Genomic DNA, 12,883 nt, shown 5'->3' on the forward strand with positions numbered 1-12,883 from the left:
CAGTACACAGGTTTAAACTTGTCAATCTCTATTGACTGGTCAAATAAATAAACTGTTGAAGCTACCTCACTAACAGAATTTTCTATTTTTGAAGAAAAACACTTACATCCCCTGCAGCCTCTGGAGGAAGAAAAGACTTCTGCCTGCATCAGGTTTTGCTGTCTCTGCAGCGGTGTCATGATCTATGGAAATTCTGCTCCATTTGCCCATTATTTCCCAGCCATTTAAACTCTCTAGCTCGATTAGACTGCTCACCGTCATCCCAGCCCCGATTAGACTTACAAGCCCTATGGAGACAATGACTTCTTCCTCCAACTTCAACACTTCATGCCAGGGCAAGGACAGCAGATACATGGGAACGCCACTACCCACAAGCTCCCTTCCAAGACATTCACAATCCTGACTTAAAAATATATAACAGTTCCTTCAATATCACAGGGTCAAAATCTTAGAAGCTGGCCCCTATATAATTGTGAGTGTATTTCACCAAATGAATTACAGCAGTTCAAGGCTGCAGCTTACCACTATTGAGAAAGTCTATAGCCTTAAAACTTGTCCTTAAACATTTAGACTAAAATGTAATACTTAATTATAGAACACATTTGCTGCGCACTAGAAAATAAGCAAGATAGGCAGGGAGGCCCAGAGAAATAAAAAGAGGGAACCCAAATTATGCAGAAGATAAAAACATCTGTTCTCACCAAGTGATAACAGGATGCTCTAAGGCAATTAAGGACATTTGCCTTAACATCAGTGAATCTGTGTAAACAGGATACCGAGTGATAACATTCACAGCTGTTCCCTTGTGAAATTAATGACTGTTTGATTCTGACCTCAAAATGAAACTCAGCATCAAAAGCCTTGTAAGTGATTGTCAGGTCCCATCAATTATAACGGATTCTTACTACCCCTTGCAAGCGAGGCAGACAGAAGAAAAATCATCTTTTCAATTACAAGTCCCTGACTTGCGAAAGGGAGAGAGAGAGAGAGAGAGAGAGAGAGAGAGAGAGAGAGAGAGTAGAAAATTAACTCTGTGCTTACTTGCTATGGATTGAACTTAATTATATTTGAGACTACGATTTTGAGTAGCTATTACTGGTTATGAAATGCAAATTCTTTAAAAGGTAATATTGATGAAGCTTTAACTTACTTGCTGTCCTTGCAGACCATTCTACAGACCTTACAGACTGCTCCACTGTCAATTCTAACTAATCAGATCTTATGTATTTTTGAATTTGAATCACAACCCTGAAAAAAAAAAGCATGTTTAATTTGAGACTAATGAATCAATTTCAATGCAACCTCACGGTAACATCTTAGCCTCAGGAACAGAATGATTCAGTGCTTAAGATAAAAAGCAGGAATCTGCTCCTAGCTTAAAAATGATTCTAAACCTAACATTGAAGAGATTCTGAGACAATCTCTCAGGAAGCCATTTTATGGTCAAATGTTTGCCCTCCTTGCTAAGAAGCAATTTTGTAAAACAATTGTATCAGACATGCGATCTGTGCAAAATTACATTATGAACTCTTCAATTAGCTCAGACTGGTACCTCTTTATGACAGCTTATCTCACCAGCAGACGCCTAACTCGGCTGAATTTGTTTTTCCCACCTGATGAATGGCTTAGGGCCTGTAGGAGTGATCAGTCACATAGACCTGTCAATGAACTCCTCTTCCTTATGAATTATTGTCTTTCACAGTTATCCGTCTAATATAGAACATTCAGTACTTCTGTAAACTTTTTGTATAAAGGAAGCCATTTTGTGATAGTACAGCATAGTAGTCTGCCAGGAAGAGCTGATATCCTACTCTCCTGGGTTATTAGAACCTAGTTAATTTAGTTTATAGGTATCTGTGTTATGGTGTAACAGTGATGCTATTGGTAAATAAAGGGGATGAGTAAAATTAAACAAAACTGTCCTAAAAAGGCTTTTTATTCCAGACTACCAGAGAGTACAATCTCCAGGAAGAATCAAGAGAGGCTTACTAATTGAGTTCACAAGGGTTTTCCTGAGCCATCTCAAATCTGTACTTTAACACTATCTTCTCAAAGGCTGTGGAGCTTGGGCAATAAATAATGCCCTAGCCAATGGGTCCCATACACCTTGAGTGAATAAAAAAACAAACAAGTACAAATCTGCATTATAAATGTAAAGCCACAACAGCTAATCAAGTGTTAACTTCTTACAAAAACATACAAATTGATCCAAGCCAATAAGACGGAGTTGGCAATAATGGTTAATTTCAAAAATTACTGACGCATTCACAAAAATAAGTCACGCTAAACACTCCTGCCATAAATGGGTGATGTCCCAGTTAATGCATCCCCGTGGCATAGGCACACAAAACCAACCTTTTTTTTAAAAACTGAATCTTAGATCTTAATATCAATTTAAAATGGAGACTGATTTCATAAGTTATCCACAATTCGCCCCCCCCCCTACAATAGTTCCTCAATTATAATAGCCTTAAGCTAGAGATTCAACATTCATTTGGAAGAAAGGAATTAATTATCTCAGGTGATAGTGTTTTTATGGTTTCCAGTTAGATTAGATTTGTTTGTTGACAGGTTTAACTTATGTTCTTTCACTTCCCCACCATGCAGCCTCTTCCTTCCCACTCTTCAACCAGAAACATGCCCCACCATGAAGCCTCCTACTTCCCCGATCTCTCCCTCATGCCCACATCCCTCAAAATAAAAATCCTATTTTGGCGCACACCTAGCAATTCACTTCCCTTCTGAATACCTTCCAATCATAGGCTGTTTTTGCTCCTGTGTTTACTGCCAGTATTCTAGAATCTATCTAAAAAGCACTTGGTTAGGAACTTTGCAACATCTAAAAGTATTTCATGAAAACCACTCAACATTCTGAATGGCAATAATTACATGCTGTAAACAATAGAAAAATAGAGGTACTATTTTGAGTACAGCAAGTCCTCAAAACATTACAGTTCGGCTCTTGAAATGTACAACTCCAAGGAGGGAACAAAAGCTAAATTTTCTCATTACAAGCAATATATAAATAGTAGTTAAGTTCTGACATGCCTGTCTCATCAGGAAAGCAATAATTAAAACAATATTTGTAAATGAAATATCTTTTTCTTAAAAAATGGTCTTCCTATTTACCTTGTACTATTTTGTCTGCTCACTAATCAATGTTTATTGCCTCTCCTGCACTGCCACAAACTAGTTCCCAATACTCCCAGTTACGGATCACCCCTCCCAGCCACATCGCTTGTCTGCTGCTTCCTTCTCCTGAACCCTAGCTGAGTAGGGCCTCGGGAGATAAGTGATGAAAAACATGTAGAACAGCTTTGGAGCAAATGATTTCTGAGTCCTTCATAGCAGGTTGGATTATTTTCAGAAATGCCAATTTAGTTGATGCATCGGAATTCTCAAATGCAAAAACTGTGCATTCTGGGCAACACTAAAGGAAAGAAAGGCTGTCGATGGAAAATCTAATATTCTTTGATGCTTAAAAAGCTGAGGAAATTTTCAGTGACAACTACACAATCAAGAAAAGTTAAGCATTCAAATTAATTCCAATTTAATTATAGAACAATCAGGCAGGGACAAATTGGACCGAAGGGTCTGTTCCGTGCTGTACACCTCTGACTCTAAATGGACAATTCAGGACATATCAAAATAAAAGCAACTTCATACAGAACAGCCACAAGGTGGAGGCATCATGTCATATTTGTACAGTATCTTTGAGTAATAGATTCATAGAGATGTGCAGCACAGAAACAGACCCTTCAGTCCAACTTGTCCATGCCAACCAGAGATCCCAACCTAATCTAGTCCCACCTGCCAGCACCCGGCCAATATCCCTCAAGTCTTCCTACTCATATCCATCCAGGTGCCTTTTAAATGTTGCAATTGTACTAGCCTCCACCACTTCCCCTAGAAGCCCATTCCACACACACAACCCTCTGCATGAAAAAGTTGCCCCTTAGGTATCTTTTATATCTTTCCCCTCTCACCTGAAACCTATGCACTTGAGTTCTGGACTCCCCCACCAGGAAAAAGACTGTATTTATCCTATCCATGTCCCACATTATTTTATAAACCTCTATAACGTCACCCCTCAGCCTCCTATGCTCCAGGGAAAACAGGCCCAGCCTATTCAACCTTTCCCAATAGCTCAAATCCTCCAACCCTGGCAACATCCTTGTAAATCTTTTCTGAACCTTTTCAAGTTTCACAACATCTTTCCAATAGGAAGGAGACCAGAATTGGATGCAATATTCCAATAGTGGCCTAACCAATGTCCTGTGCAGCCGCAACATGACCTCCCAACTCCTGTACTCAGTACTCTGACCAAACGCTTTCTTCACTAACCTATCTACCTGCGACTCTACTGTGAACCTGCACTCCAAGGTCTCTTTGTTCAGCAACACCCCCTAGGACCTTACCATTAAGTGTATAAGTCCTAAGATTTGCTTTCCCAAAATGCAGCACCTCGCATTTATCTGAATTAAACTCCATCTGCCACTCCTCAGCCCATTGGCCCATCTGGTCAAGATTCTGTTGTAATCTGAGATAACCTTCTTCGCTGTCCACTACACCTCCAATTTTGGTGTCATCTGCAAACTTACTAACTGTACCTCTTATGCTCGCATCCAAATCATTTATATAAATGATAAGTAGTGGGCCCAGCACCGATCCTTGTGGCACTCCACTGGTGACAGGCTTCCAGTCTGAAAAACAACCTTCCACCACCACCCTCTGTCTTCTAATTTTGAGCCAGTTCTGTATCCAAATGGCTAATTCTCCCTGTATTCCACAAGATCTAACCTCGCCCACCAATGCCCCATGTCGAATGCCTTACTAAGTCCATATAGATCACGTCTACTGCTTTGCCATCATCAATCCTTTGTTACTTCTTCAAAAAACTCAATCAAATTTAAGAGACATGATTTCCCACACACAAAGCCATGTTGACTATCCCTAGTCAATTCTTGCCTTTCCAAATATATGTACACCTTGTCCCTCAGGATTCCCTCCAACAACTTGCCCACTACGGAATCAGGCTCATGATCTAAAGTTCCTGGCTGGCCGTTACCACCTTTCTTAAATAGTGGCGCCACATTAGTCAACCTCCAATCTTCCCAGCACCTCACCTGTGACTATCAGTAATACAAATATCTCAGCAAGGGGCCCAGCAATCATTTCCCTAGCTTCCTACAGAGTTTTAGGATACACCGGATCAGGTTCTGGGGATTTATCCACTTGTGTGTTTCAAGACATCCAGAACTTCTTCCTCTGTAATATGGACATCCTGTATCTTCTATGTCCCTTTCCACAGTAAACACTGACGTAAAGTACTTGTTTAGTATCTCCCCCATCTCCTGCAGCTCTACACAAAGGCCACCATGCTGATCTTTGAGGGACCCTATTCTCTCCCCAGTTACCTTTTTGTCCTTAATGTATTTGTAAAAACCCTTTGGATTCTCCTCAATTCTATTTGCCAAAGCTATCTCATGTCCCCTTCTTGCCCTCCCGATTTTCCTCTTCAGTATACTCCTATTGCCTTTAGATCCTAAGGATTCCTGTCTATACCTGACATATGTTTCTTCCTTTTCTTAACCAAAACCTCAATTTCTTTAGTCATCCAACATTCCTTATACCTACCAGCCTTTTCTTTCACCCTAACAGGAAGAAACTGTCTTTGCACTCTCGTCATCTCATTTCTGAAGGCTTCCCATTTTCCAGGAGAAAGTGAGGTCTGCAGACGCTGGAGATCAGAACTGAAAATGTGTTGCTGGAAAAGCGCAGGTCAGGCAGCATCCAGGGAACAGGAGAATCGACGTTTCGGGCATAAGCCCTTCTTCATAGGAAGGCGGTGCTGAGTTCGATGGATTTGGCTGAGACAAGATGGGGGGAGGGGAAATGAGGAAACTGGTGAAATCCGAGTTCATCCCTTGTGGTTGGAGGGTTCCTAGAATCGATGTTTCGGACGTTTCGAATCCTGTTCCTGAAGAAGGGCTTATGCCCGAAACGTCGATTCTCCTGTTCCCTGGATGCTGCCTGACCTGCTGCGCTTTTCCAGCAACACATTTTCAGCTCTTTCCACCTATCGCATTTCCGATGCCCCTCCCCCAAGTCCCTCCTCCCTACCTTTTATCTTAGCCTGCTGGACAAACTTTCCTCATTCCTGAAGAAGGGCTTATGCCCAAAACGTTGATTCTCCTGTTCCCTGGATGCTGCCTGACCTGCTGCGCTTTTCCAGCAACACATTTTCAGTTCCCATTTTCCAGCCATTCCTTTACCTGCGAAAATCTGCCCCCAAACAGCTCTTGCCTAACACCATTAAAATTGGTCTTCCTCCAATTTAGAACTTCAACTTTTAAATTTGGTCTATCTTTTTCCATCATTACTTTAAAACTAATAGAATTATGGTCGCTGGTCCCCAATCACCTGCCCTGCCTTATTTCCCCAAGGGTAGGTCAAGTTTTGCACCTTCCCTAGTAGGTACATCCACAAACTGAATCAGAAAATTTTCTTGTACATGCTTAACAAATTCCTCTCTATCTAAACCTTTAGACTGGGACTGCCATAGTTTATGTTTGGAAAGTTAAAATCCCCTACCATAACCACCTTATTCTTCCTACAGATTAGCAATTAAAAAACAACCGACCCTCCAAAGTAGTATAATGAACAAAGCATTTCACAGTCACAAGGATTCTTTCTTTGATTACTGAGATTCAAATAAACAAGGCCAGTCTGGCGCTTGTAGATCATGAATATTAATTGTTATTTATCAGCCCAGACCTTGCTGCATTAAAGGAACAGGCTTCAGTATCAGAGTTATGAATGGTACGGAACATCATGCAAACATCAATAAAAATCTCCACTTATTTTGTGACAAAGGGAAAGTCATTGATGAAATAGCTAAAGGTGGCTGGGCCTAGCACACCATCTTAACTCTGGTACCAATGCCTTGGGACAGAGATGATTGCCCAACAAACCACTACCTTCCACAGAAGTGGAGTTGAGGATTATCAGATCAGCCACAATCTCATTGAATGTCAACGGACTAAATGGGCTGAATGGACTACTTGTGTTCTCACATCTTAGGTTATTGAATGGTGGGGTAGGAATGACAGACTGAATGGCCTGCTCCAACCAAAGCTCCTAAGTTCTGCCACATCTAGGGCCTTGAATGATGATGGACATTTCAACAATCAACAGGTAGAGGATACTCCACAACCATCCTCAGCCTCAAAGGTGATGGGACCCAGTCTTTCGGTGCAAAAACAATTTGTGGCCAGTTTTATTCAGAAGTGCTAAGTGATGATTGAACCAGAGTGCCTTTTATTCACACCATCCCCATAACAATGCACACCAATAGTAAATAAGAAATCTAATAATCTCTACATTAAATATGCTTTGCAGTGAACTTCCGCAGCCTTCTGTGGAGAAGGATTCCAAAGGTTCACAAAGATGACTTATCTTGGGCATAATGAATAGTCATTTAGCTTCTCTGCCATTCCTATTCTCTATTTTAAATTCTCCTGACTGTCTAATGGAGACATTAGTTTTAGCCAAATGTGCCCTTGTTACATACCCATAGATGCTTTTACAGTCTCTTCATGTGTTTTGCTAGAGTGCATTTATATTCTATTTGTCCCTTCCTTATCAGTTTCTTGATCCTCCTTTGCTGTTAACCGAAAACCACCAAATCATAGAATCCCTATAGTGTGGAAACAGGCTGTTAGGCCCAACAAGCTCACACTGACCCTGCAAAGAGTAACTCATCCATACCCATTCCTACATTTACCCCCGACTAATGCAGGTAATGTACACGTCTCTGAACACTATGGGCAATTTAGCTTGGCCAATTCACCTAACCTGCACATTGTGTTCATCCATACCCATTCCTACATTTACCCCCGACTAATGCAGGTAATGTACATGGGCAATTTAGCTTGGCCAATTCACCTAACCTGCACATTGTGTACTGTGGGATGAAACCAAAGCACCCAGTGGAAACCCACGTAGACACAGGGAGAATATGCAAATTCCACACAGACCTCACCAATATGGGGATTGAACCTACAATCTTGGTGTTATTAGCACCATGCTCTAAGCATTTGAGCTAATCAACCGTTAGACTTACTTTTTCAGGCAACCTTACAGGCCTTATCTTTTTATCTTCCATAATCCTGAACTTCATTAGTCATGGCTGGCATTTCAAGGTGCAAGTAAGGTAATAAATAAAGACTATCCATCACCTGTGTACTGACATGCCTTTTAATATTTTCCCAATCCACTTCAGCCAACTTCTACCTCAATGTTTCCTTTATTCAAATTTAACACTTGCTTCAGATTGAACTGTCTCACTTTCAAACAAATGTAAAATTCTAACATTGTGGTCACTCATCCATAAAAGTTTTTATTATAAGAGATTGTTAGTTCATCCTTTTTCATTACATGATACCATACCTAAAGCAGCACACTCTCTAGTTGGTTCAACATACTACTCAAGAATACCATCACTAACACTCCAGAAACTTCTTTCAATTGTAGTCGTCAAGTTGGTTTACACATTGAAGTCATTCAAGGTAACTGTGTTGCCTACACTATATGCCTGTCTCTTCAGATACATGGCTTGGAGAGCTGGACGCTAGGAAATTGTTTCCGTTAGGCGAGGAGACTAGGACCCGTGGACGCAGCCTTAGAATTAGAGGGGGTAAATTCAGAACAGAAATGCGGAGACATTTCTTCAGCCAGAGAGTGGTGGGCCTGTGGAATTCATTGCCACAGAGTGCAGTGGAGGCTGGGACGCTAAATGTCTTCAAGGCAGAAATTGATCAATTCTTGATGTCACAAGGAATTAAGGGCTACGGGGAGAATGCGGGTAAGTGGAGTTGAAATGCCCATCAGCCATGATCGAATGGCGGAGTGGACTCGATGGGCCGAATGGCCTTACTTCCGCTCCTATGTCTTATGGTCTTATTAATACTGATCTGATCGGTCGGTCAAAAGATTGCTTAGTTTCATTAAAAGCATTCTGCCTCCAATGTTTAACGTGTATTGTTGCTCTGTTAATAGACTTACCAGGCTAGCAATTAATTTTTAGGTATGCCTTGGTGTTGCTCATTGAGTAGCCTCCTGCACACCTCATCAAGGCAGGGTAAGTCCCTTGGCTTGATGGCAAAGTAGTAAAAAATATTCAGGGCTATGAAGTTACAAATTATGGTTAGACAATATTCTGATCACCTGTAACAACCAAATTAAGTCACTGAGTTATTGGATTTCTTCTGAATCTAAATTTTGTTTTTATGTAGAATCCCTACAATGCGGAAACAGCCCTGTGGCCCAACAAGTCCACACCGACTCTCCGAAAAGTAACCCACCCAGACCCATTCCCTACCCTATTACTTTATATTTACCCCTGACTAATGTACCCAAACTACACATTCCTGAATACTGTGGGCAATTTAGCATGACCAATTCACCTAACCTGCACATCTTTGGATTGTGGGAGGAAACCGAAGCACCCTGAGGAAATCCACACAGGCACAGGGAGAATGTGCAAACTCCACACAGTCACCAGAGTCCCTGGTGCTGAGGTAGCAGTGCTAACCACTGAGCCACCTCGCCACCCCATCCTCTCCCTTCACCCAGTGGCTAAAAACAATGACTTTTTTATGTTTTCTCAACGCTGAAGAAAGGTAATATCAACCTGAAACATTAACTGTCTCTCTACATAAATGCTATTAGACCTGTTGAGTATTTTTGCATTTTTTTATTCTTTATGACTATCAGGCATCTGCTTCTGTTTGGAATACATTCCATTTAGGGCGTAAAGTTGTCAATTTTTTATCATTACCTAGAATTGTGAATTCTTAACAGCATGAAACAGGAAGTCCCATTTAGTACATTCCTTTTGGCGGATAGCACAACAGTCAGACTATTGACTAACCCGCACAACCATAGTCATGTGCACACCTCTGGGAAAGATAAAAATCTGGGAATTCTTCCACACAGAACATAACTAATAATTTATTTGAATAGTCAAATAGAGACTATTAGTAGGCTAGGACAGTAAGGATGCAAAATCAAAAAACTATCACTTTACCCACATATCTAAAAAGTGAGACGGTTGGTAATTTACAGGAAATTCCTTTTATGCCAGAAGAACATATTGTGACAATGATACCTCATCAGCATGCTCCAGACTTGGTGATCTTGATGTTGATCTCTTCGGATTGTGATTTTTATCACCAAACAGTGTCTTCCGAAATGAAATACTCCTTTTCCATTGATTTGTACAGTTGAAGACAGCACCATGAGTTTCTGGTGTGGAATTCACTTGTTCAATACCACTAAAGGCTGGCCCCATTTCTTTGTTAGTCTTCAATGCGATTTTCTGAATGCTGTCTACACGATCCAGCACAGAACCATTATTGCTTTGTCTGGCCTGCTTCCAACGTGAAAACTGAGGCATCTCTCTTGCATATTTTCTTGGAGATTCAATGGAGTCATCATCCAAACTAAACTTCACCTTTCGCTTTTGATTGCTTGACTGCATTACTGCTTCAGCTATATTAAACAAAAATAAATGTCAGTCATTAAGCATTCAGAGGCTCCCACTTGAATACATAACACTTTTCATGTGTCACTGGACTAGTATCCCCAAAGCCTCCAATGTTTAACATGTATTGTTGCTATGTTAATAGATCCAGAAACAAGTTCATATTCTCAACAGCTAGAAATTAAACCTACATTTAAAAAGCTAGCATCAGTAACGGTGACATGAAACTAGCAAATTATTGCAAAAAATAAGTCTGGTTCACTAATGTCCTTTAAAAAGAAATCAATTGCCTTTATCCAATCTAGTCTTTAGGTTACTCTACATCCACAGTAATGTGGATGATGTTTAACTGCCCCTCGAAATGGTTTAGCAAACCATTCAAATGCATTAAACAGATCCAAAAAAACACAAGTTAGGCACACTTCAGTTTAACCAGTAGACTTGTGCAAAAACTGAAAAAGCTATCGAGTCAAGCAATACAATTTTGTTCATGCAGGACATTACAGTACTTTCAATGCCTGGGCTAAGGTGTTTGCCCCAGGAGGACAGCTCGAATAAACTAGGGTCATCCACTTCTAAATTCTATGGCATGAGAGAGAAACTTCTTGAAGCACAATGTTTTCAGGGTAGATGTTGAGGAAAAAAAGGTTTACCCTGGCTGGGGAAATCTGAAACACAGGATGAATCTCAGCTTAAGGGAGGAGCAATTGAAGATAAGTCCAAGTGTTTTAAGGCACAGGAGGAGGCCATTTTTCCAATTCATTCCACACCAATTCTTCATTAAGCATTTCAGTCTCACTTTTCCCACTCAGTTTCCAAAATCCTGCATATTTATCTTCACATGACCAACCAATTTTTTAAAGTCAGTTTCCATTTCCACTACACCTGTGAGCAGCACATTTCAGATCATTACCACTGTGCAATGTTTTTTAAATTCATGGAATGAGGGCATAGCTAAAATAAATTAGCATTTATTTCCCTAATTGCCCAGAGGGCAGTTAAGGGTCAACCACATGTCTGAGTCCAGAGTCACATGTAAGCCACATAACTATGTCAGCTTCCTTCCCTGAAGGACATTAGTGAACCAGATGGGTTTTCCAACAGTCAACAATTGATTCACAGTCACCATTACACCCTTAGTTCCTGATTTTTGTTGAATTCAAATTCCACCATCTGCTGCAGTGGAATCCCAAACTGGGTCCCCAGAATATTCCCTGGGGTCTCTCTCTGGATTAACAGTCAAGACTAGAGTGGTGTTGGAAAAGAACAGCAAGTCAGGCAGCACCCAAGGAGCAGGAAAATTGATGTTTCAGGCAAACGCCCTTCATCAGGGACAGGCTTCCAGCCTGATGAAGGGCTTTTGCCAGAAACGTCCATTTTCCTGCACCTCTGATGCTGCCTGACCTGCCGCGCTTTTCCAGCGCCACTCATCTTGACTCTAACCTCTGCAGTACCCAATTCCGCCTTTCTGGATTAACAGTCCAGCCATATTACCACTGGGCCTTCACCTCCCAGTAAAACATCTTCCTCACATTCCCCATTATATTTCTCGCTCAAGTCTACCACCCTTGGAGGAGGGGGGGGGGCAAACCCTTTCTTTCTGTTGCGATTCACAAAAGCTCTCTCCGCCCTCATAAAATTGCTAGCAGCGCTGCGCCCAATCTGTCCCTATTCCAAATCGTTGCACTTGTATATGCACTTCCCCCATCCCCCCCATGAAGCTCGCGCTGACCGTTAGGCCTCCACGCGCCCCTATTCCAGTTCCCACTCATCGCCACAACCGCACGTTAGAGCGGCGCGCGGTGGGGCAGACCGCTCCACACCACCAACTGTTCCTGCGCCTCTCGCGCACAGAAAGAGGGAGGGGAGATTACAGGCGCTTAGGTGACAGTTTATAAAATGGAGGCCCTTTCCTTCTTGATTTCAATTTGTGGAAGCAATTGTGAAAGGGGTGGGGCCGCTCGATTTCAGTGCCTCTCCCCCCGTGGTTTAAGGGTGGGCTCGAATTTGAAGTGTTGGGTGGATGAGCGGATTGTGCAAACAGTTTGTTGTGCTATCTGCTGAAAGGAATGCACTAATTGGGACTTTCTGTTTCATGCTCTTAAGAATTCACAATTCTAGGTAATGAGGGGGAAAAAAAAGAGACAACTTTACTCCCTTTCAGCTAACCACGCGCCACAATATCGTGTAGTTGTCGAGGTTTCAGGCTTTAAAACAGTTTGCTAAATCCTCAAATTCATCACTTTCTGCTGGCCAGTTTTCCCTTCTTGCCGATCTTATGTCCTGGAAACAATGCAACAGAAAAAGCAAAATACTGCAATTATTGGAAAGCTGAAA

General features: G+C 41.5%; 1 protein-coding gene across 2 annotated transcripts in view; it reads right to left on the reverse strand.

The window, feature by feature from the left end:
• The window catches only part of tatdn2 (TatD DNase domain containing 2), a 37,160-nt gene extending 24,733 nt beyond the window's left edge, over window positions 1–12,427 (reverse strand). For both annotated transcript variants that reach the window (XM_043708535.1, XM_043708536.1), the window contains exons 1-2: window positions 12,279–12,427; window positions 10,172–10,554 (exon numbers count right to left, since the gene is read on the reverse strand). In XM_043708535.1, coding sequence (XP_043564470.1) covers window positions 10,172–10,554; window positions 12,279–12,318 — 423 coding nt within the window. In that variant the 5' untranslated portion in view covers window positions 12,319–12,427. The remainder of the gene's footprint in view (window positions 1–10,171; window positions 10,555–12,278) is intronic.
• Between the last annotated feature and the right edge of the window lie 456 nt (window positions 12,428–12,883).

Source organism: Chiloscyllium plagiosum, chromosome 18 (assembly GCF_004010195.1).
Source record: "Chiloscyllium plagiosum isolate BGI_BamShark_2017 chromosome 18, ASM401019v2, whole genome shotgun sequence".
NCBI classification, from domain to species: Eukaryota; Metazoa; Chordata; class Chondrichthyes; order Orectolobiformes; family Hemiscylliidae; genus Chiloscyllium; species Chiloscyllium plagiosum.